Below are 25775 nucleotides of genomic sequence, written 5' to 3' on the forward strand. Positions count from 1 at the left end.
CGTACATCATTTCGAAATAAGAGCCATTCAGAATGAGCTTCAGGTTTTGTTAAAGGAGTTTCATTCAATTGAAGAAACACAGTTTACAACAATAATTTCAGAAGAGTTCAAAACCACTTATGATACATTAGGAAATATTTTACCGAGTACATTGGTTAGAACGAAACGTTGGGACACACTCGGAACGATCTGGAAATTCATTGCAGGAACGCCAGACGAGAACGACCTAAGATTAATAAATTCAACGTTAAATGATTTAATTACAAATAATAATGCACAAATAATCATCAATAATGATTTAACAACGCGAGTTAAAGAATGTTTAGAGAAAGTGAAACAATCTTTGAGTGTTTTCAGTAGTTCGACGGTAGAACTTTACGCATTAAATATATACATTAACCAGTCTGCCTCCAGCTTCCGTAGTGAGAGCATGTGTTTCGCTCGGAAGCGTCCTTACGAATTATTTCTAAAGGCAGATAAGTGGTCATCGCTCTCGTGTGCTATTGCGTACCCAGCGCAAATACTCGTAGCGCACTAATCGGTGTTTCGTCTTCCCTCCGATATTCGCTCGGAGTTGTGCCGTTGCCTGTATCGATCAAGTGGTGATCGACGGTTGTTCTTAGTGTCGTGAGTGTGTGTACCTGTCTATCGTTGCGACAAACAAGCGTATCCACGCAGCGTGGTCGCATCGATCGACACTTGTACTCAGTGAGCGTGTGTGAGTGTGTGTGTTTATTTGTGCGTCGTGTGTCACGGTGAGTTATCCTTTTCACTCCTACCGTTGTATCCGGCTCTACCATGGGGGTAGAGCAGGATAATTCTGAGTCGGATCGGGAGGCTGAGCCCTGTAGAGAGGTGAAGAGAAAGCCAGGACGCCCTAAGGCTGCGCCTGCGACAAAAAAAGTGGCCTTAGAAGAAAGGTCATCTACTTCGAAGGCCTCGTGTAGTGCCCCGCTGGCATCTAGTGCCCCGCTGGCAAACAGTGCCCCGCTGACCCTGAATAATGAGCCACTATCCGAACACCGCGCGCGTGCTTACCCGCCGTCATGGGAGGGTAAGCCGTTTGTTTTCTTCATGCCGAGAATTAAACAGCTCGATGTAAGGACGATCGCGGCATCATTGTTCCGAAAATACCCAGGTGTTGCCGATGTGTTTCGGGTGCGCCCGAACAAGATTAGGGTCACCGCAAAGGACCGGGCTCAAGCCAACGTCATTGCGGCTGACCCAGATTTTACGGAGCACTACCGGGTTTATATTCCCGGTAGTCTGGTTGAAGTGACCGGCGTAATCGAGGATTTCGATTACCCGGAGGAGGATATTTTAAAATTCGGGGTGGGTGCATTTCTAGCACCAGATACCCCAAGGGTTAAAGTGCTTGAGGCAAAAAAGCTTTTTAAGCTAGACGCCTCATGCAAAAATGAGAAAAAATACATCCCGACCTCCTCCCTCCGGATTACGTTTGAGGGAACGGTACTTCCGCAGGCCCTCATCCTTGAAGGCCTCCGGATACCCATTGACCGTCCATACGTGCCAAGGGTGGCTACCTGCTCGAAGTGCAGCCGGATTGGACACGCCGATCCGTTCTGCACTCGCAAGACGTGCTGCGGGAAATGCAGAGGTGCGCATTCTACTGAGGAGTGCAAAGCTCCGTCCCAAAAATGCTCGCATTGTCGGGAGGAGTGGCATGAGGTAGTATTGTGCCCAGTGTATCGAAAACTCCAGAGGGAACAGACCAAAACGATAGCCGAGAGGGCACGCGGCTCTTACAGCGACGCCCTAAAAGGAGCGATCGCGTCAAACCCCTTTGCTGTGCTAGATAACACAGCTGCAAATGGCGAGGCCAATCCTACTGCACTCGAGCAGGTGCCATTGAGATCGGCAAAAGTACTAAGAGTGCCTTACAAAAAGGTACAAAGGAAGGTACTTAAGTTAAAAAACAAACCTTTGGCACCACAGCGCCACGCTAAAGTTTCCCCAACCGTCCCGAAACGCGACGCTGAGCCCAAAACTCCCGTCCCACAAATTGCCAGGAAGCAGCCCAAGAAGAAGCGATCTTCTCGGACCGAAGCTCCGGTGGAAAGCCTGGCTTTTCCGACGGAGCCCATGAGCTTCCCGAGAACTCTCACCCCGTCCCTGTCCGAGATCCTTGAGTCCCTCCTTTTGACCCTCAACCTCCCGCAGCATCTGCACATGATCGCAACTTGGGCCCTTCCTTTCCTGAAGGGGATGATCAAACAGTGGCTGGCTCAATGGCCATGCTTAAGTATGATGGTCCGTTTGGATGATTAATGGCTCCTACGGCTACTATCATACAGTGGAACTGTAGGAGTTTGCTTGGCAAGCTAAACTCCTTTAAAGCATTAGTGGGCGAACACAACTGCGATGTGTTTGCCCTCTGTGAAACTTGGCTATCGGATGAAATTAAATTAACCTTCCCGGGATATAATATAATCCGTGAAGATCGCGTTACTAGGGGTGGAGGGGTACTGATTGGTGTTCAAAAGGGTCACACTTTCACCAGAATACCCACCCCTAGACAAGAAATGATAGAAACTGTCGCAGTTAAGGCAAAACTGGGCGTTCTTCACGTGACAATTGCATCCATCTATATCCCCCCGATAGCCAATAATGAAAAAGAAAAAATTGAAAAGTTCAAAGAGGATCTTGGAAATTTAGCAGCGGTCTTGCCTGTACCGCTTTTGATCCTGGGAGACTTTAACTCTCATGGAATCGACTGGGGGTGCGAAAAAGATGACATTCGCACTCCTATCATCCGAGATTTCTGCGACAGATTTGGGTTTTCGATTCTCAACTCAGGAGAGGCAACTAGGATGCAGACACCTCAAAGTAGGGCGAGTGCACTGGACCTTTCTCTATGTCCATCAGCAATGGCCCTGGATTTTAGTTGGAAGGTGATCCAGGACCCTATCGGCAGTGACCACTTGCCGATAGAAATTTCCTACATCAAGGGAGGATGTCCAGTAGAAGGAATCCCCGTTAAATGTGACTTAACGAGGAACATCGACTGGACGAGATACGGCGAATTAATAGCCGCTTCGCTTTCACTTGACTTGGAAGATTTGTCTCCTGTCAAGGAGTACGAAAAACTTGTTTCAATCATAAACAAGTGCGCCCTTGAGGCCCAAACAAGGCGCTCCCACCAAGCAAGGACATTTAAAAAACCTCCCACTCCTTGGTGGGACAAGGATTGCCAAGCGGCTTTCACCAAGAAGCGTGAGGCATTTAAAGCCTTCCGGGACACGGGCTCGAGGTCTTTATATGAAAAATATAAAGGACTGGAGAGAACGTGCAAAAACCTGTTGAAGGCGAAGAAAAAGGGTTATTGGCGTAGATACGTCAATAATCTAGACCCTGCCACTTCACTTAATTCGCTTTGGAGAATGGCTAGAAGGATGCGAAACAGCAACAACATCAATGAGAGCGAAAGCTTTTCTGGCGAGTGGCTGTATGAATTTGCCCACAAGCTTTGTCCCGATTTCGTTCCTGCGCAAAGCTTTACACAACATGCGCCTGGTAGTGACCCTAGGATGGATTCACCGTTCTCAATGGTAGAGCTGTCACTTGCTCTCCTATCAAGCAAAAATTCCTCCCCAGGTCTGGATCAGATTGGTAGCAAATTGCTTCAAAATCTGCCCGACATAGGGAGGAAACGTCTGTTAAGCATCTTTAACAATATGTTGGAAGTCAACAGCGTCCCGCAAGAGTGGAGAGAGGTGAAAGTTGTCACTATCTTGAAGCCTGGCAAACCGCCATCAAGACACGATTCGTATCGGCCAATATCGTTACTGTCGTGTCTGAGGAAACTCCTTGAAAGGATGATTCTTTTTCGGTTAGAAGAATGGTTGGAATCAAACAACCTTCTCTCGAATACCCAGTTTGGTTTTCGTAAAGCCAGGGGTACTAATGACTGCTTAGCCCTTCTGGTAACAGAAATAGAGCTTGCTCGTGCACGCAAGCAAAACATGGGATCTATTTTCCTGGATATACAGGGGGCATTTGACTCAGTATCACCATACAAGCTGAGTCAAAAATTAGAAAATGTGGGGCTGGGTCCAAAGTTGAACAACTTTCTGTTCAACCTTTTGTCGGAGAAAGCTATGTATTTCAACAATGGTCATGTTCAGCTAAAGCGGACCAGTTTCCATGGACTAGCACAAGGGTCCTGCTTGAGCCCCCTGCTATATAACTTCTATGTCAGTGAAATAGATTCTTGCCTAGCTCCGAACTGCAGCATTAGACAATTAGCAGACGACGGCGTAATATCTTTTGCAAGCAGGGACGCCGCCGAAATACAACTGGCTTTACAAACCACTTTGAACAACCTTTCCGAGTGGTCTGAAAACCTTGGTATCAAGTTCTCTGCAAAGAAACCTGAGATGGTAGTCTTTTCTCCTTTCAGCGACACGCCGAAAAACAGGGAGAAAAGACTATTTGACCCGAAAATTGATGTCTTTTTGTACGGTGAAAAGATATCAACTACCGACAATTTTCGATACCTTGGTGTTTGGTTCAATTCAAGGCTGAACTGGAGTACACACATCACCCATCTGGTGCAAAAATGCAGTAAAAGAATCAACTTTCTAAGGACAGTCACAGGATTCTGGTGGGGCGCACATCCATCAGACGTCCTGCGACTGTATAAGACAACGGTACTATCCGTGTTGGAATATGGCAGCATATGCTTCCATTGGGCATCCAACACGCATATCCTCAAACTGGAGAGGCTACAGTATCGTTGTCTTAGACTCGCACTAGGGAGCATGAAATCAACACACAACATGTCCCTAGAAGTGATGACCGGAGTGATGCCGCTGAAACTACGTTTTGAAATGCTGTCGCTTCGCCTTCTAGTCCGTTCTTCAGTATCAAATCCCTTGATCGAAGAAAATTTTAAAGCGCTTCTAGAGACAGGTTCTAAGAGCAAAATCTTGAAGATCTATGAAGATTTTGTTGCCCTACAAGTGCATCCTAGCGCTCCACAGGCATTAAACCGTGCTGCCCTTCCTGAGACCTACAGTTCCCTTTTAACAACAGATTCCTCGTTGCACGAGGAAATTAAGACCATACCGAATGATCTTCGCCCGATGGTAGTTCCGGGCATTTTCAGGGATAAGTATGGCCATTTAGACCAAAGTAGCCAGTATTATACTGATGGATCATCTTCTAAGGAAGGCACCGGCTTCGGCGTTTTTAGTAAGTCCGCCGAAGCATTTTTCAAATTGCGGGAGCCGTGTAGTGTCTACACCGCAGAACTAGCCGCAATCTTGTACGCACTATTGATGATAGCAGCGAGACCTTCGGATCAGTACTTCATCTTTACAGATAGCCTTAGCGCTATTGAAGTACTAAGATCCCCGAAGGCTGTTAAGAGCCAGGATTTCCTTGTCAGTAAAATCATAGAATTGCTTGGCTCCATGTTCGACAAGGCGTTCAGGATTTCGCTAATTTGGGTACCTTCTCATTGTGGAATTCCCGGCAACGAGAAGGCAGACTCACTGGCCAAAACAGGCGTCCAACAAGGCGCATTTTACGACCGTCCGATCTCGGCCCGAGAGTTTCTTCGCCTACCACAGCAACTTTTCCTGTCTCGCTGGCAGAGCATGTGGGAGGCGGATGATCTCGGGCGATTCCTTTTCTCGATCTCTCCGCAAGTGTCCCTGCGGCCTTGGTTCGGTGGGCTCTCTGTTGACCGGGCATTCATACGCATGATGTCTCGACTTATGTCGAATCATTTCGCGTTGAATGCTCATCTTCAGCGTATAACTCTGGCTCAGACGAAGGTGTGTGGCTGCGGTGACGGATTTCACGATGTGGATCACCTTCTGTGGTCCTGCGTGGAGTTTGAAACCGCAAGACCCTCCTTGTTGAGCGCAGTCGAGAGCATCGGCAGACGACCGGGTATAGAAATAAGAGAAGTGTTGGCAACTAGGGACCTCGCCTACATGAGGCTCGTCTACTGATTCGCCAGAGACAACGGTCTTATCCTTTGATTCCACATCCCTATTATCCTTCCAATCCACATCCGCCACTCCTTTTGTTATATGTTGTGTTGTCTTTGTGGTAAGTGTTTTATGTAGTGCAACGGGTATTGCGTTGACCGGGCTGTATAATTCGAGGGCGATGTCCATACTGCCGTAAAAGGAGGCAGGCTTTTTCGTCTGTAGCAGTGTGCTGCAAGTTAGCCCAGCTTTGATACGGCGGGTCCACCTGTGTTGGTGCTGGGCTCGGGAGTGGTCGGCGGGTACAGCCTCGTAAACAGTGGAGTCACTCCAGCTGTTGCGAGATGGAATCCGCCGATCGCTTTTGAGTCCGATGTTGACTTGGTCGATCATAGGCTGTATCATGGCTGGGCTACTTGGAGAACATTGCACGCAGAAAAATTCATGTTTGTACTGTCCAAATAACTGTGCTTGTTTGTTTCAGTCCAGACCCACATCACACACTTCAAAAGTCAACCGGAGCGAACTAACCCCCATCGAAGCCATAGCCACAGCAATAGAACCGGACCAAAAAAACTTACAACACACACATACCCTCACAATAGAAATGGACAGCAACCACCCATTTTCCCTGCACAACCGAGCATGCCCGGGATATGGCAAATAACTAGGAGGAAATGCCTAGTTAATTTTGTTAATTGTTTTTTCTGCGTGAATATAATTCACAGTCACCACATGCGGTGGTGACAATACGGCATCGGACCGTAATACTCAATAAATAAATAAATAAATAAATATACATTAACCTGAAATATTTAACCGAGAAGCTAAGCATTATTGTGGAAAGCATTACGTTGGCAAAATTATCTATTACTAACCCACGCCTACTAAGTAAAAAGGAAACAGATTTGATAATCGCGAATTTTACATACAGCTATAGAAGCTTTGTCAAAAACAACAACTAAGGTAGCTGTTAACAAGAACGAACTTTTATTAATGATTCGCGTCCCTAAACTGGAATCAAGAGTTTATCGAAAAATACAGGTGTATGCGATTACGAATAGAAATAAGAAAGTTCATGTTCCCAATTCCCTTTACCTATCAATCAAATCCCAAATGTTCACGGTGTCAACATTAGAAGACGACATCTACCACGCAGAAAATATTGAGGAAGACAACTCAACGTGCATCCCGCATCTGATTAAAGGGCAGTCAGCAATCTGCGATTATGTGGCAAATCCTTCGAAATCAGAGGACATCAATGTCAACACGGGCAACATCGTGATCAGCACAGACCAATGGTACATCCTAGATTCGACATGTGGTATTCATGGGCGAAATCTTACCGGATCAATATCAATATCGTACGACTCTTGCGATATTTTGATTAACAAGACAATGGTTTCGACGCAAGTAATAGACATCCCCGGTTCACCGATCCATTTGCCGATATTTGGAATAGAGGATACACCTCGCAATAAAGTGATAAACCTGAGCATCGATTATCTACACGATCTACACAACGATTTGCGAAAGCATATGAACCAGATAAAGTTAGTTTATCCTGGTGCTGGAAATGGTCTGTAAGCAGTATCATTAGCACCCCGTTATTGGTACTGATAATAATTTCGGTGTATGTGTACCTGTCGAAAAAGAAAAGTAACGTCAAGATACAAATCAACGCGATGCCAGATACTCAGACTCCACAAAATAACGGAACGGAGACGTCGTCGACAAGTAGGATGATGTTAGCATCGGAGTTCAAGCCGATCACGATGCAAGAACTGTTTCGTACGGAGCCTCAAATTTAGGAGGGGGCGAGTTACCGTATTCAACATCGGCAACATACAACATCATCAGCGGTACTCGACGACGATGTAATCCAACACCGCCTCGACCATGGGACGATCAACATTTCGACGCCTCAGCATTCCGGCCGGCCAACGCTGCTCCGACCGTGAGACCAGGAACCCGACGCCGGAACATTCCTAACGTCACGTGGCCGAACCAACTCCTTGGTGTGACCGTGACCTCCTCCCCTTCCATACCACTCATATATCCATAACTGTAAACTTATAAACATAAAAATAATTATTAAGTTAGTCTTAATCGGATCCTCCAGCAAACAAGAGGCGAATAAAGCGGATCATCCCCAACATAAAAACATTTTGAGTTTTAACTCGCGCGATCCGATGTTCCTTTTTAGTTGTGATGACGTAGTGTGAAGCGGAGTTAGTTTTGTTTTGCGCTCATCACACTGCACCGGGGTAAAAAAAATGCTGTTATGTTAAATGAAAACTCGCAAACTATGATTAAAATCAATATTGAGTTTGATGCATCCATGGTTTCGAACGGAATCATCGTGGCATGATGCAGTGTAATGTATGAATCATCCGGTTTTGTTTTTCAAGGAAAATATCGACGGATAAAGGACCAGATAAGATGACCTTATCATCGGAGTACTATACATTCGTCAAAGCTACTGACATTGGAAAGGAAAACACTGTTGTAATCGTAAAAGGTAAATGGCCCTCAGTGCATAGTTAAATACATCTTCTTTTGCATATTGTAGATGCTGATCCCAAACCATCAACGTCAGCGGCAGCATTTCGAATTCTTCCAAATAGACAACCGTTGGAAGAGCTGCATCAAGGCAAGTTTGAAATGATTATACATAATCAGCAATTTATCGTAATTTTGGTTTTTTTTTGAATTTCTTATTGCAGAATACAATTTTATTTCCACATCCACCAATGTTGCATCTGAAAGTGAAACACGTATTCCTTGTGACAGTAAGTCTATCTTTTTGTTATATTTGTGTTCAAATGTATGTTCAAATTTGCCTTATTTTTCAGACGTCAAAAAAAGAAGACTAAGCCAATCTGCGCAAGATGAAGCAGAAGATAATGACGACGAGCTAACATTCGCCATGAAAAAACTTTATGTGCAGCAGATAAAATCGTAGGAAGTCGAGTTTCTGAAAACGCAGCTCAACTGTAAGATGGAATTATTATTAAAAAACTCGGATAGACAAACCCAAGCACTTAATGAAGTCCTGGCAGCTAGTTGTCCGAGAGAAGGACTACTTCCTAGAACAGAACGCTGGAACCTTTGAAAACCGAAGAAGAAATGAGGAATTTTGAGGAGCGTTTAGAAATGGATAACAATTGTAGGCAAAATGTAGCGCGTTGGTTACATGCGCAAATTATAGATGCACATGTGAAGCGACGTTTGCATATGTTAATAGACTTAATTTTTAGTAAGAACCTCTTTGCGAAATGTAGCTCGACAGGGCTTAGACGCACTATAGGCGAAAGAAAAATAGAATTACGAGCTTTCAATAACATCCTAGTTTTATTTGAAACTATAGGAAGTAACGCGAGTATATTTGTAAGTTCTAATAACTTAGCTAAGTTTTTAAAAACTAAATTAAATCATGCCCATTCTCGGGTGCATTTCGGTGAGGAAAGAATAACATTCTGCAAGGTAAATGAAAAAAAGAATTGGTAAGGATTGCATGTTTTGTAAGTGTTTTTTTATTAGTTTGCCATTAACAAAATTCCATTACTAACTTGTTCCATATTTTTTACAACAACAATTCTTATAATGAAGTAATAAAATAAGTTATAATATTATTTTAATAGCATAGTTTAAATTACCAATACAACGTACATGTTAATAACAATCAATTATTAATGAGAAAACTTTAAGGAACTAGATTTATGTTATCCTCTTTTATTTAATTTTTTTCAATTTAAACGGCTTTATTGTTTGACAGTGCCTCATTTATTGCAAATAAGAAAGAAAATATTATTTACGGTTTATTAGACTAGTGTAAGAATAAGTGGTATAAATATTGCTTCATTTTTACGATTCGTAGCTACCGCAACTAATTTACATTTTATTTCTTCTACGGACGTTTCCATCTGAAACGCGGATAAACTATTTTTACATCCTTTAAAGGTGAATATTTCGCTGGATTCCATCGGATCATCAAATATCAACCCTTTTACCTTTAGCTCATAGCCTTGAATTTTTATTTTGCTTGTGTGTTCTGAAAACTCGCTAGATGAGTGAAATTTAACTATTTTTTCTTCTTTTGTAAGAAACCAACAATCTCTTAAGTTGTTACGATGCTGAAAACCGGAGCGAACATAAATGGTTATTGTTTTTTCCCTTTTCCCTTTTTTTCCCTAATGTTTGTTGGTCCAACTAAATATCACCATCCCGTTAATAAATAGTTAGATGTTACATACTCACTTCTAAGTTACAAATCCATCCATTTGCTTAAACATGCAAATAATTTCTGTAATTGAGGGAAATTTTATCCGGCTCGATGCTTTAGAAAGATTAAATTCATCAAACTCTGATAGGCGGTTTATTGCTTGCTCTAAATTCTTCCATCCACTTAGAAGTATCCGTTTAAGATGCTGTAATTGGTTTTCGAATGGGTATGTAGAAATAGACGACAATGACCCAAACCGTTCTACTCCCCCTTACACGTGTTGCAGGTTATGCACGTTGCTGCTCATATATCTCTGGCCTTATGTTTTTTCAAAATCTGGCACAAAGCGGTCCAGCAACTGACCAGCAAATTGCCACTTGTTTTTGTATATGTTGGAGGAGAGCAAGGTAACTGTACAAAACAGTAACACGAAGTGTTTAAAAATATCATTAGAAAGATGCTCCTTCAAAATAACTATTGACACGTAGTGCAGAAAGGATGCGAACTTCGATGCTTTCCAATATTGCAAATATTTGATTGAAATCTTTTCCAGTCGTTCTGATATCTGAGTCACCTGCCGCGATGACCATCGTTTTCTGCCAAGTGTCCCATCTCGCCAACCAACAAGAAATCTTTAAGTGATGCCAAGATCTATAAGATGTAAGCGGTCCGCTATAATAATGTCCTCAATCATGTCGATACCAATCAGATCTTCAATCGGTGTCGTTGTTTTACGATGCCCTTTGTACGCGTCATCTCTAAAGCCTTGGTCTGTTCTTTTTGATGCGTTAATGCCTGAAAACACCATTGTATGTGCTTCATTCTAGTATGTACCGACTACGGTACATTTTAAACACCCTTGATAACCAGTATGGCCTGTTAAACCTGAAATATACAGGGTGTTCGAGATAAATTTGTCAGTTTCTGAGGGAATAAGAAAGGAATTTTTATCAAATTGATGTTAAATATTTTAAAAAAAATTCTACAAAGTTTAGCTTACCATTTTTGCCGCATTTTTTATTCGAAGTACCCCCCCTCCGCGTCGATGGCCGCCTGCACCCGCTTCCGGAACCGCGCGCAAGCCCGGACAACCATGTCTCTGGGGATGGCCGCAAACACGGCCTTTATTCTGGCCTTTATTCTGGTATTGCAGGACGCCCTGTTGGTGTCCCGCTCAACTGTGCCCCACATAAAGTAATCCATAGGATTAAGGTCAGGGGAGCTGGGTGGCCAAACGTCGGTGCTGGTGTATCGGTCGAAATTGGCAATGAGCCATTGGCGTGTTTTTACGCCCGTATGGCATGGTGCAGAATCCTGCTGCCAAACGTACGGCCGCCCATCGGCTACCATCTCAAGCCACGGCTTCACCACGGTGGCCAGCAGGTCTATGTACCCGTCAGCATTCAGCCGAAGGCCCTGGGGGAAAATGTGAGGCGGCATCACGTCTCTCTCCGACGAGACGCACCGAACACCGTCTGAGGAAACTTCGTCTGCGGCACACGGGGCACATCAGCAGCACAGTAAGCGAGCCAGCGGTTGTTCTGTACGTTGTGCTTCTGGCCTTTTCAAAAGTTCTTCTCGCCAGAGAAGAACCACAACGTGCCTGGCTGCGCCGGGTGCTTCAGCCAGCTCAGCAAGCGCTTAGCGTTGGCAAGCCGCTTTTCGCGCGTTTTTGCTGTTATGAGCTGTCCCCTACGTCGCTTGTACGACGCGTACCGCAGGTCCTAATTTAACGCCTCCTTGACGGTGCTCGGGGCCACGCCAACGTCTCGCGCCAGGGCCCGAATGCCGACGCCGGGATCGGCCGTCGCCCGCTGCTGCAATCCGGCCAGGAACGCGTCGGTCCGCACACAATCCGACCGCCTGCTATGCTGTTTGCGTACAATAACACTATCCACGTCTTCACCACACTCCTCGAGCTGTACGCATATTGTTTTTACGGTGTTCAGCGAACACATCGCCGCATTCCGAATTTCGGCATTCGTATGGCCGGCTCGAACCATCATAACACACGTTACGCGCTTGTACAATTCGGACGGGTTCCACATATTTACGGAGCAAGACATATTTTACACTTGTTCGCACAACTTCCCACTCGTCATACAAATGCTCAAATTCGCATGCAGCGTCCTAATTTTGTGTCACAAGCCCGCCGGCCATACAAAATTGAGGACGTTTTTATATGGGCTGAGGACATTATGAGGACGTTCGGATTCGGGCTTATGGGGTGGTGTGCGTGAGCGTTTGTGGCCCAAATGTATGAGTGTATTGGTGAGACCGCATAATGTGTATGTGTTAGTGAACACTCTCGATACGCGTTATGAATGCCGTTGTGATATTGTTTTGCTTTTGCATACATTTATTTATTTTATTTTATAATTGCAGTATTACGGCATGACGCCGTATTGTCGATTTTGAGCATACATTTATTCTTCTGTCAAAATTCAAATTCGAAGAATGGTGAACATTTCATTTTGCTTTAGTTCTGGTTCAGGATAGTCTTGTGACGAGTGTTTAGATTATTTTCGCAAAAAGGTAAGAAAAAACTGTTTTAAATAACACAGTGGAAAGTTAAAATGTCCCTAACAACGCTCTTTTCAATTTTAGATGGATTCAAAGCAAAATTCCGACTGCAACAACAATGTGCCGGTATCATCATCCGCGACGGGTTCGGCGCAGGAATTCCAATCCATGCGCCGAATGCTTGCGAACGTTCTGGCCCGGCAGGACATAATTACACAGGAAACTCGGCAACTCAGTGGCAGAGTAGAATATATAGCCGGATTGCTGGAAGAATTCATGGGCAAGAAGCAACCACTAGCTAACACTAGCCAGCCTAACAAACCGGGACGATTCCGCTCTGTGGAAAGTGTAGAAGAACTTCTTTTCCTGGAAGCTAAGCTGGAAGATGTAAAAGAAAGAGAAGAATTCATAAACTGAATATAGCAACAGATACCAACGAAAAACAGCGTGCTAGTGATACATTAAATTTGATTTTAGACCCGAATCTTTTATTACAGTTTTCTTGCACAGGAAGGGGGAAAACGGAAAAAACCGTTTTGCCAATTAAAAAATATTTAGTTAGTTACTAAGGAATTAGGTGGTAATTGTACAGATACACAGGTAAAGGAATGGATAAAGTTAAAATTAAATTATAGTGATAATGTTCATAGAATTAAGTTTGTAAATAAGTCTAGTTGCCATTAGCGTAGGTCCCGTAGTAGTTAGGTAAGATAAGAATTAAGATTTAATTTTGTTGATGTTAATTTGATGTTTATTATTAGATTAAGTCATTTTTAAGTTTTTGTTTAAAGAGTAAGCCTTGTACAATATCCGTTCATAATAAATTCAAAACATCAGGATTATTTCTAAATTACGTGTTTGTTGGTCCAACTAAATATCACCATCCCGTTAATAAATAGTTAGATGTTACATACTCACTTCTAAGTTACAAATCCATCCATTTGCTTAAACATGCAAATAATTCTGGTTGCCTTAAGCGTCCATCCCGTCCATTCCGTATTCTGTAAATAATGTGAAATATATAGTTTAATTGATGTGGTAGGATTAGCTACAATTTTCAATTTTCTATTTTAATATTTCAATTCTTACTTTGTTGATGATAACTCAAATGCATATTCTCCTGAAAGATCCATAAAAACGAGCGAGGATAGCTAGGGATAGGAGGGATATCTTCATAATACAACCTGGATCAACCAACCATCCACGATAAATGTGGGATTCATCGATCACAATCACTCGATACAAGAGTTACGATCGATTGTTTGCCCAGTAAACCCCTCCTCGAGTTGACTTAATCCAGGCTTGCCCTCACGCATTGCCATCGCAGTGAGCCCAAGAAATGATAGTTGAGTGCATTTATTTATTTATTTATAAAGTATGACGGACTGGTGCCGTATTGTCACCACTGAATGTGGTGACTGTGAATTACATTCACGAAAAAAACAATTAACAAAATTAACTAGGCATTTCCTCCTAGTTATTTGCCATATCCCGGGCATGCTCGGTTGTGACGGAAGATGGGTGGTTGTAGTCCATTTCTATTGGGTGGGTGTGTGTGTGTTGTAGGTTTTTTGGTCCGGTTCTATTGCTGTTGCTATGGATTCGATGGGGGTTAGTTCGCTCCGGTTGACTATTGCAGTGTGTGATGTAGGTCTGGACTGAAACAAACAAGCACAGTTATTTGAACAGTACAAACATAATTTTTCTGCGTGTAATGTTCTCCAAGTAGCCCAGCAATGTCACAGCCCGTGATCGACCAAGTCAACATCGAACTCAAAAGCGATCGGCGGATTCCATCTCGCAACAGCTGGAGTGACTCCACTGTTTACGAAGCTGTACCCGCCGACCACTCCCGCGCCCAACGCCAACCCAGGCGACCCCGCTGTACCAAAGCTGGACTGACTTGCAGCACACTAATACAGACAAAAAAAAAAAAACACAAGTCTGCCTCCTTTGAACGGCAATAAGAAAATTGCCCTCGAATGCAATTGCTCCGTCAACGGATCGCACGTTGCACAACGTAAAACATTTACAACAAAGACAACACAACACATAACAAAAGGAGTGGCGGATGTGGATTGGAAGGATAATAGGGATGCGGAATCAAAGGATAAGACCGTTGTCTCTGGCGAATCGGTTGATGAGCCTCATGTAGGCGAGGTCCTTAGTTGCCAACACTTCTCTTATTTCTATACCCGGTCGTCTGCCGATGCTCTCGACTGCGCTCAACAAGGAGGGTCTTGCGGTTTCAAACTCCACGCAAGGTGATCCACATCGTGTAATCCGTCACCGCAGCCACACACCTTCGTCTGAGCCAGAGTTATATGCTGAAGATGAGCATTCAACGCGAAATGATTCGACATAAGTCGAGACATCATGCGTATGAATGCCCGGTCAACAGAGAGCCCACCGAACCAAGGCCGCAGGGACACTTGCGGAGAGATCGAGAAAAGGAATCGCCCGAGATCATCCGCCTCCCACATGCTCTGCCAGCGAGACAGGAAAAGTTGCTGTGGTAGGCGAAGAAACTCTCGTGCCGAGATCGGACGGTCGTAAAATGCGCCTTGTTGGACGCCTGTTTTGGCCAGTGAGTCTGCCTTCTCGTTGCCGGGAATTCCACAATGAGAAGGTACCCAAATTAGCGAAATCCTGAACGCCTTGGCGAACATGGAGCCAAGCAATTCTATGATTTTAATGACCAGGAAATCCTGACTCTTAACAGCCTTCGGGGATCGTAGTGCTTCGATAGCGCTAAGGCTATCTGTAAAGATGAAGTACTGATCCGAAGGTCTCGCTGCTATAATCAATAGTGCGTACAAGATTGCGGCTAGTTCTGCGGTGTAGACACTACACGGCTCCCGCAATTTGAAAAATGCTTCGGCGGACTCACTAAAAACGCCGAAGCCGGTGCCCTCCTTAGAGGATGATCCATCAGTATAATACTGGCTTCTTTGGTCTAAATGACCATACTTATCCCTGAAAATGCCCGGAACTACCATCGGGCGAAGATCATTCGGTATGGTCTTAATTTCCTCGTGCAACGAGGAATCTGTTGTTAAAAGGGAACTGTAGGTCTCAGGATGGGCAGCACGGTTTAATGCCTGTGGAGCGCTAGGATGCACTTGTAGGGCAACAAAATCTTCGTAGATTTTCAAGATCTTGCTCTTAGAACCTGTCTCTAGAAGCGCTTTAAAATTGTCTTCGATCAAGGGATTTGATACTGAAGAACGGACTAGAAGGCGAAGCGACAGCATCTCAAAACGAAGTTTTAGCGGCATCACTCCGGTCATCACTTCTAGGGACATGTTATGTGTGGATTTCATGCTCCCTAGTGCGAGTCTAAGACAACGATACTGTAGCCTCTCCAGTTTGAGGATATGCGTGTTGGATGCCCAATGGAAGCATATGCTGCCATATTCCAACACGGATAGTACCGTTGTCTTATACAGTCGCAGGACGTCTGATGGATGTGCGCCCCACCAGAATCCTGTGACTGTCCTTAGAAAGTTGATTCTTTTACTGCATTTTTGCACCAGATGGGTGATGTGTGTACTCCAGTTTAGCCTTGAATTGAACCAAACACCAAGGTATCGAAAATTGTCGGTAGTTGATATCTTTTCACCGTACAAAAAGACATCAATTTTCGGGTCAAATAGTATTTTCTCCCTGTTTTTCGTCGTGCCGCTGAAAGGAGAAAAGACTACCATCTCAGTTTTCGTTGCAGAGAACTTGATACCAAGGTTTTCAGACCACTCGGCAAGGTTGTCCAAAGTGGTTTGTAAAGCAAGTTGTATTTCGGTGGCGTCCCTGCTTGCAAAAGATATGACGCCGTCGTCTGCTAATTGTCTAATGCTGCAGTTCGGAGCTAGGCAAGAATCTATTTCACTGACATAGAAGTTATATAGCAGGGGGCTCAAGCAGGACCCTTGTGCTAGTCCATGGAAACTGGTCCGCTTTAGTTGCACATGACCATTGTTGAAATACATAGCTTTCTCCGACAAAAGGTTGAACAGAAAGTTGTTCAACTTTGGACCCAGCCCCACATTTTCTAATTTTTGACTCAGCTTGTATGGTGATACTGAGTCAAATGCCCCCTGTATATCCAGGAAAATAGATCCCATGTTTTGCTTGCGTGCACGAGCAAGCTCTATTTCTGTTACCAGAAGGGCTAAGCAGTCATTAGTACCCCTGGCTTTATGAAAACCAAACTGGGTATTCGAGAGAAGGTTGTTTGATTCCAACCATTCTTCTAACCGGAAAAGAATCATCCTTTCAAGGAGTTTCCTCAGACACGACAGTAACGATATTGGCCGATACGAATCGTGTCTTGAGGGCGGTTTTCCAGGCTTCAAGATAGTGACAACTTTCACTTCTCTCCATTCTTGCGGGACGCCGTTGACCTCCAACATATTGTTGAAAATACTTAACAGACGCTTCCTCCCTATGTCAGGAAGATTTTGAAGCAATTTGCTACCAATCTGATCCAGACCTGGGGAGGAATTTTTGCTTGATAGGAGAGCAAGTGATAGCTCTACCATTGTGAACGGTGAATCCATCCTAGGGTCACTACCAGGCGCATGTTGTGTAAAGCTTTGCGCAGGAACAAAATCGGGACAAAGCTTGTGGGCAAATTCATACAGCCACTCATCAGAAAAGCTTTCGCTCTCATTGATGTTGTTGCTGTTTCGCATCCTTCTAGCCATTCTCCAAAGCGAATTAAGTGAAGTGGCGGGGTCTAGATTATTGACGTATCTACGCCAATAACCCTTTTTCTTCGCCTTCAACAGGTTTTTGCACGTTCTCTCTAGTCCTTTATATTGTTCATATAAGGACCTCGAGCCCGTGTCCCGGAAGGCTTTAAATGCCTCACGCTTCTTGGTAAAAGCCGCTTGGCAATCCTTGTCCCACCAAGGAGTGGGAGGTTTTTTAAATGTCCTTGCTTGGTGGGAGTGCCATGTTTGGGCCTCAAGGGCGCACTTGTTTATAATTGAAACAACACAGGACAGGAGACAAATCTTCCAAGTCAAGAGAAAGCGAAGCGGCTATTAATTCGCCGTATCTCGTCCAGTCGATGTTCATCGTTAAGTGACATTTAACGGGGATTCCTTCTACTGGACATCCTCCCTTGATGTAGGAAATTTCTATCGGCAAGTGGTCACTGCCAATAGGGTCCTGGATCACCTTCCAACTAAAATCCAGGGCCATTGCTGATGGACATAGAGACAGGTCCAGTGCACTCGCCCTACTTTGAGGTGTCTGCATCCTAGTTGCCTCTCCTGAGTTTAGAATCGAAAAACCAAATCGGTCGCAGAAATCTCGGATGATAGGAGTGCGAATGTCATCCTTATCACACCCCCAGTCGATTCCATGGGAGTTAAAGTCTCCCAGGATCAAAAGCGGTCCAGGCAAGACCACTGCTAAATTTAATGCAAGAATTACATAAGGAAACAAATGAATGGGATCATCCAATTTTGGATAAATCAAACAAAATGTGGAACGACTGGCTAGTTCGTGTTGAATTGGTCAATCATATACGCATTCCGAGATGGATTTTAAACACGCCAAAATCGGAAATAGAATTACACGTTTTTGTGGATGCATCCGATATACAACCGTTTATATGCTGCTTTGCAACCGTTTTATATGCTAGAAGCGCAGACACTGGACACTGGAGCTCACGTCCAATTTCTTGCTGCTAAGGCTAGAGTAGCTCCTATAAAGGTACTATCGATTCCTAGAATGGAGTTGCAAGCAGCTCTGTTAGGAGTAAGACTATGGGAAACAATTATAGAAAAAAACACGAATTAAAATCACCAGATCGATATTCTGGAATGATTCTTAAACTGTTCTGGCATGGATAAATTCATCTCACCGCAAATATAAACATTTTGTTGCGCACCGGATCGGCGAGATATTAGATATCACAACGGTAGATCAATACAAATGGGTACCATCAGAAAACAATCCAGCAGACGAAGCGACAAAAATAATAACAAAACCTTCAATATGCTTAACAGGGCACAATTCTTAAAAATGCCAGAAGATAAGTGGCCGCAAAATATAGTAGAAAAATCTGTCAAAGAAATTAATATTACAAATTTCCATCAAGAGGGAAAAATTCAGGAGAAATTTCACTCACGTTTAATCATAAAATAACAGAAATTAGACGTAATCAAACAATAAGAGGTAAAACACTGGTAATTGGCAGCGTCAAGGGCTCATCGTGCACCGGAGGGGTCTACAAGACGTCCATCTATACTGGGGAGAACGCATTGGTGTTTTACGAGTTCGAAATCAGGCGATTCGAATACACAGCATCAGCGGACATCGAAGACGACCAAAAATTAATAAGAAATGGTATTACGTGTCCATATAGTGCCGGTTGGTGTCTCGACGCCGAATACGGATACTTCACTTGGGAGTTAGATCATCAAAGGTTGTGCGAAAGAACCGAATTTGAGATAATATACGAGAGCACGGTAAACAAGACGTTTGACAACGACAAAGTTAACGGTTATAAAAATGCTGTGTACACCCTAATAACAAAAGAATTTGTTTTCCATAAGGGCCCGCGACATAAAACAAATTTGCGGCTTCGACAGCTACGTAACCGATCACCCGAGAATCTGCATCCTTGAGTTAAACGGTTACCAATCACCGTTCAAACTCAAGGCGGTAAATGGGAGAAACATGGATCTTTTAACCTATTTTAACTCCAAAATAACGCTGGTAGAAAGTTATCTAGGACAGAAGCTGAATGACGTTTACACAACGGTAATGACAGAAATGTGTAAAATAGATAAAGCGCTAATGGAGACCAAACTAGCGCTTGCACGAGTTAAAACTATAGGGTTCGGACACAGACGAAGGAAATCGAGACTTGCTTGTTCTGCGGTCAAAATCGGAGTGAGTTTATTAAGTTTGATTTACACACAAATTGGTTATTGGGAATTGGATAGGGAAGGGAAAGGTATTGAAGATTCTTGATGACTATTGCTGATTCGGCTATTGCATGTTTTGCAATCGGTAACTAGGTCAGAAGATCAACACGGTTTGCTGATCGACGCTGTTTGCTGATCGTGTGCATTCGGGCCGGTGGCGGTTGACAACACTAGGAAATGCTGAGTTGACAACGCAGGTTGTTAACTCACGCTCAAACCCCAGCTAGTTCGTTTCAAATCTTGTAAAACGTCCACGTTATACAGCAGTAGTCGCCGCGAAAGTATGGTATATTCTCGAATGCAAGCCAGTATTCGTTACTTACGACAGAAAAGATGATTGCTATCAGGAAATACCAGTGAAATATAACAACATAAAGAAAATGTTACAACAAAGAGGTACGTACTCAAATCGATTGTTCTCCAATATTACCTGCTAAATTTAACATTGGTGGAAGATGGTACACCATTGATCAGAGGTTAAGAGAAACAACCCCTCATCCAGAAATAACAACCGACATTATTACAACTTGGTCATATATACCTTAACCAAATCTGATGGAAAGTGGAGTCTACGACTATGAAAATCTGCAAAAATGAAAGACATGATATACGAGCAAAGAAATACGAGAACAGCATCATCTGTATGTAATTCATAGAGTAATAACAAGTCAACAACCAAATCTTACCATTGTACATGGAAGAATACTGTACGACATCTACGGAATTGGTCGGCAATTACTAGCTTCATTTAGGGACTCTCTTACAAATCTATTATCTCATCAAAACCATATGATGAAAAATCGAACAGACAACGCCCAAAATGAAACACCTTCGATCAACAATCAACATTTACATCGTCTGCCTAACACCAAAACCGGCCTATTTTATAACCGGCACAGCATTTTTATAACCGGCCCTGACACAAGTAACAAAATGATGAATCTTCAAACAGAAGGATGTCTACAAACAACAGCCCAATCTACAATTTCTTCAGCAGCCTCCGGAAATTAAATTTAAATCGAGTGAAATCAACTAGGGCATTAACAATCTAATATCTAAGTAATTACGTCACGTTTATCTGGTAAAACTAGTCGTTTTACGAGGGCCGGAATGTTACGAACGCGACGAATTGAAATAAATTTAACGGCATGCGAAGGTTAGATAAACAACTTTAAATAATTAAATATCTTTCACCTAAACCTGAACTCACAGATGGCGACCTCTTACCTTGAGAAAACGACAGTATGGTGCGTTATTAAAAGCGGAAGAGGGACAATATCCAGACTTATGGAAATCATAAATAAAGGCCTTGTGGTAAAATACGAGAATAAAGAACATGGGCTTTAACAAAACGGTTAAAGCTAGAGCCCAGCATATACATTATCGTTGCGCAATCAGTTTCACGAAAAAGGGGCCAACCACGTATTATCCGTAGTACAGTGAAGAAAAAAACATTAAACGAATAGGGTAAACGACGCACAGGCAAAAGATAGGAAAATAAACATACGCACTTGAGCTACAGATTTATCCTATCGAATATGCATGGGACGATGCATAGCATCAAACGTATCGGCATACCGCGTTAGGATGAAGAAGATCGATGTAATGCATTTCATGTTCTTTTTCCCACAGAATTTTAGTATATAAGACAGGATTTTTTGAAAATAAAATCGACTTGTAATTCGACCTCAAGCAAGAAGCTTGTGTTTCATTTCTAGGGTTCTCTTACAGAATCGGGAAAGTTTCACCTTTGCCTTCCCTACGGATGTTGGTCCCGCACTTTGGTGTCTCCCCACTCCGTCGTTAGAATTAGGCGAAAATAAGCCAAGCAAGATCCACGGTTAGATACTTCTCCTGGTTATCCAGGAAAAAAGGTTAATCATCTGGTCGCGCCACGGCATTCCCATTGTCCACGCCGAGTTAGTCAAGTGCGAGTCCGCCGCTAAAAACTTCTCTTGGTTATCCAGAAAAAAAGATTAGCCGCCTGATTCAAGCAACTCTGGCAAGGCTAGGAATCTGCGCGGAGAGTTCCCGAATCGATCACTCCTTCGCTTGGTCGACTCGAATTAACAATTGATGGCTCCAGAGAGAAGTTGTTTAAAAACCAAGCGCGTTAAACAACTCGTAGAACGGACTCCGAAAACGTTCAGGCATCACCGCCAGATGTGTGCTCCGGCCAACCTTGAAAATCGGTGTGAAGATCCGGACCACGAACAACAACCCTGGGAGGCTGTGGAAGAGGTGGCGTTACAAGCCAACGCCATATAAGACGCAGACGACCATTGGCAAGAAGATCGCTGGGACGAACCGGCCCCAGAGCCTATCGTGGATCATCAAGATTGGCGTGCCGATTGGCCAAAAGACGACGACACCGAAGACCTAGCCCCGATACCGGTTGACTGGTTTGACGACTGCTGGGATCGGGACGAGGTAGAGCGGGACGACGCACAAGTAAATCCGCCGCCATCGTATAGAGAAATACACCTGGATATCGTGGAACGCCACGAGATGATCTTAGGAGATTACAGCCTAAGCCACGAAGAACACCAGGTAACTTACCAAAGGTTTTCCAGTGATAACGAACCTGTGGACGAGCTAACAACATCCATTAGAGAACACTTAGAAGACGGCGGATCCGCTAATCGAGAAATTTTTGGATTCGGTAAGAAGGTACTCGGAAGGAGTACTTACGCGGAATAGTTTGTGCTCGGTGTTGATTGAACTAGAGCGCGAACTAATTAACGAATAAAATCAAAGGTTAAAAATGCAAAAAGTGAAATCTCAACAATTTTGGTGAAGTTAGTTAAAAATAACCGTAACAAACTCGAAAGAAACTCTAAATGTTTGAGAAATAAAAATTTTCTAGGAAAACGTCTTATGAAAGAAATCGAATCATAGCGTAAAAGGTTAACAATCAGTTCGTGGACAACCGCAATAAGTTAACCGTTTGAATGACGTTGCGATCGCATTAAAGTGTTCGAGTGTAAACAAAATTAGAGGACATAAGATTACCAGCGCATGATAAAAGCTCATTAGCAATAAGCACGGGTGAAAGAGTTCTCATAAAGGTGGATCTGAACGGAGTAAGTCAGTTGACTATCTGCGCCGATAGTATTTTAGTACGACTCCGGAGTAAAGGATCAGCGAGATCAAGACGACCGGGCACTTCAAGTAAAGGTAACACCGAAAAACTGTAAGTCAAACTTTCTTATTTAATAGATAAAAGATTCGCCGACATGCCTTATAAATTTACCACAAACACATCATGCAGTTGCCGATTGTGCGTGGCGGAAGACACTTCCGAAGAAAGCATGAGCTCATGCTATGAATGTGATAGGTGGTTTCATTTAACATGTGCCAAACTATCATGTAAACCAAAGCCAGAAGAATGTTGGCTTTGTGTAAAGTGTCAAAAAATAGCGTATGAGCTTAATAGATTGCCCAAAGAATCTGCCAGTAAGGAAACAGATAAAACAGAGGCTATGTTCTCACGATTGGAACACGATTGGTCAACAGGAACAATCAAAAGAGCAAATACAAGAACTACAAACAAGGATCGCCGCACATAGAAACTCTATTAAAAAGACAATCGCTTATGCAGTTGCCGAGATTTGGAGGGGATCCTGTAGAATGGTCAAATTTTAAACAAACATTTGATGATACTAATGAGGAGGGAAGATTCTCTAATTTAGAGAATTTAAACCGCCTTAAACAGGCCTTATATGGACCAGCCCTCAAAAGCGATCAACAACTAATGTTGGATTCTTCAAACGTGCCAGAAATAATGGCACGCTTAAAGAGCTCCTTCGGGAGAACAGATTTAGTGTATCTTGAGCTACGTAATAATCTGTGTAAAATGAAAATAATATCCGCACATTCACAACGTGGATGCGTTCATCTTCACGAACAAAAAATCCCATATAAAGGTAAATAACCATCATGGACCGCACCAAGGAATGTTAACCCATCACCAAGTTTTACCAGTAACACTGATGAACGATGACAAAAAAATTAAAACACACGCATTTTTGGATTCAGAATCCTCCCTAACACTGTTGGAAGCCAAAATCGCAGGGGCGCTTGACCTTCAAGGAAAGGAAATACCATTGCAATTGGTATGGGGAAACACAGGGAAAAAGAGGAGACCATAAAAACAGCCAAAGCGTAGAGCTAAGCATAAAAGGTGCAACGAAAAAGGGATATGTTCTGAAGGACGTAAGATCTGTTGAGAACCTTAGTTTACCGATTCAAACATTAGACGATGAACTTAGCAATAAATATCCCGACTTGAAAAATCTACCCATTCATTCATTTGGAAAGGCTCAACCTACAATTATTATTAGAATAAAACACAATCATTTGTTATTGGGTATAACTCACAGGTATGAAAAACCTTGTGACCCAATCGCGATGAAGACCAAATTAGGTTGGTTGATCTATGGAAAACCCAACGAAAACCAAGGGCCCAATTATTCCACGGTAATAAATGAAGATGAGGAAGATTTAAGAAAAAAGATGACAAATTATTTTTCGATCGCAAATTTTGGTGTCAAACCAGTGACTCAACTTCCAGAATCAGAAGAAGAAGCTAGCAAGCCTGGAAAGAAAATTAAATAGGGATCTGAAATTGAAAATATGGGCAATGGAAACATTTAAAGATTACGTGAAAAAAGGATACGCAAGAAAATTGGAACCATGGGAAGTGGTGAAGAACGTATCCCAATTATTTTATTTATCACATTTTATTGTAATCAATAAAAACAAGTATCCTCCGAAACCACGTCTCGTTTTCGACGTCGCAGTCAAAGTAAAAGGACAATCTCTTAATTCCGCGTTACTCTTAGGGCCAGATGCTACTACCTCATTATTTGGAATTCTTATTAGATTCCGTGAAGGTAAATACGCCGTCTGCGGAGATATAAAAGAAATGTTTCATCAGGTCCGAATTCGCAAAAAAGATCAAAACGCACAACGCTTTATATGGCGAGATTGTGAAAACCGCTATCCTGACATCTATGTCATGCAAGTCATGACTTTCGGTTCGACATGCTCACCATCATGCGCTCAAGCCGCTAAAAACGATAACGCCGAGAGATTGACAGAAAAATACCCTCTTGCATTGGAACCCATTATCAATCAATATTATGTTGATGATTTTAATGACAGTATTAACTCTCTAAAAGATGCCAAGGAGACGATCGAACAAGTAATTCAAGCTCACCAAGAAGGCGGGTTATTTATAACAAAATTTTGCTCAAACAAAAAAGAATTACTCACGTCAATACCACAAGAAAGAGTTGAATTAGACAAAATAAATTCTGGACAGTAAAAATAACGAATCCTCTAAAATTTTAGGGATATACTGGAATACCAGAAAAGATAACATAGACTTTCGAGCCAAATTGAAAGAGCTTCCACCAGAAGTCCTCAATAAATTACGACCTCCTACAAAAAGACAAGTATTATCGTTTATAATGAGTGTCTTTGATCCATTAGGACTAATATCTCACGTCACAATACAAAGTTAAATGCAAGAATTATTTATTTATTTATTTATTTATAATTCCAGTATTACGGCATGACGCCGTATTGTCAACACCGCATGTGTTGACGATTACAAATTCACAAATATTAACAAGGCATTTCCTCCCTGTTATTTTGCCTTATCCCGGGTATGGTCGGTTGTCGGTGTGTGGAGATTGCAGTGTAGTTGTCCACGTCCAAGGTGGAGGTTGTGTTGATGGTTTGGTCCGGGTCTATTGCTTTCAGTTGCTGTGTTGGTGGTAGTTTAGTGTGTGAAGCGGAACTTGCTTCCGTGTAGCGGATCTGGACTGTAACAATACAAAAAGAAAACAGTAATATGTACAGTACAAACATTTGCCTGCGCACAGTGTTCCTCAAACTGCCCAGCAGTGATAGTCCAAGCTCGATGCCATTAGTCCAATAAATACCTCATTGTTCTTTCAGACCTATTCTAAGCAACTGAAATGAAAATTTGTTGAAAAGCAACCCCAACTGATACGCTGTCTCAAACCCGAGAAGGGGTAGCTCTGTGCCATCTACTACAAAAAACTTAGCAAATTGCCTACTTTGCTCGCGATCCTTAACTTCTACACACGCCTTAAA

General features: G+C 43.0%; 1 protein-coding gene and 1 long non-coding RNA gene across 3 annotated transcripts; one reads left to right on the forward strand and one right to left on the reverse strand.

Annotated features, from left to right (window-relative positions):
- The first annotated feature begins 6944 nt into the window (after positions 1–6944).
- On the forward strand, positions 6945–10013 carry LOC118514189. The gene is made up of 5 exons (XM_036060879.1): positions 6945–8227; positions 8372–8481; positions 8533–8613; positions 8687–8752; positions 8816–10013. Exons 2-5 carry the CDS (start codon positions 8403–8405, stop codon positions 8923–8925), a joined length of 336 nt encoding a protein of 111 aa, XP_035916772.1. The 5' UTR covers positions 6945–8227; positions 8372–8402; the 3' UTR covers positions 8926–10013.
- A 2551-nt stretch (positions 10014–12564) lies between these two features.
- Positions 12565–14061, reverse strand: LOC118514413. Of its 2 annotated transcripts, none has more exons than XR_004906613.1 (4): positions 13893–14061; positions 13798–13828; positions 13627–13709; positions 12565–13086 (listed from the first exon to the last, which is right to left on the reverse strand). It is a non-coding gene; the product is annotated as an uncharacterized LOC118514413 (long non-coding RNA). The 2 variants fall into 2 exon arrangements; XR_004906614.1 differs by having other exon boundaries at positions 13961–14053.
- Between the last annotated feature and the right edge of the window lie 11714 nt (positions 14062–25775).

This window comes from Anopheles stephensi, chromosome X (assembly GCF_013141755.1).
Source record: "Anopheles stephensi strain Indian chromosome X, UCI_ANSTEP_V1.0, whole genome shotgun sequence".
Classification (NCBI taxonomy): domain Eukaryota; kingdom Metazoa; phylum Arthropoda; class Insecta; order Diptera; family Culicidae; genus Anopheles; species Anopheles stephensi.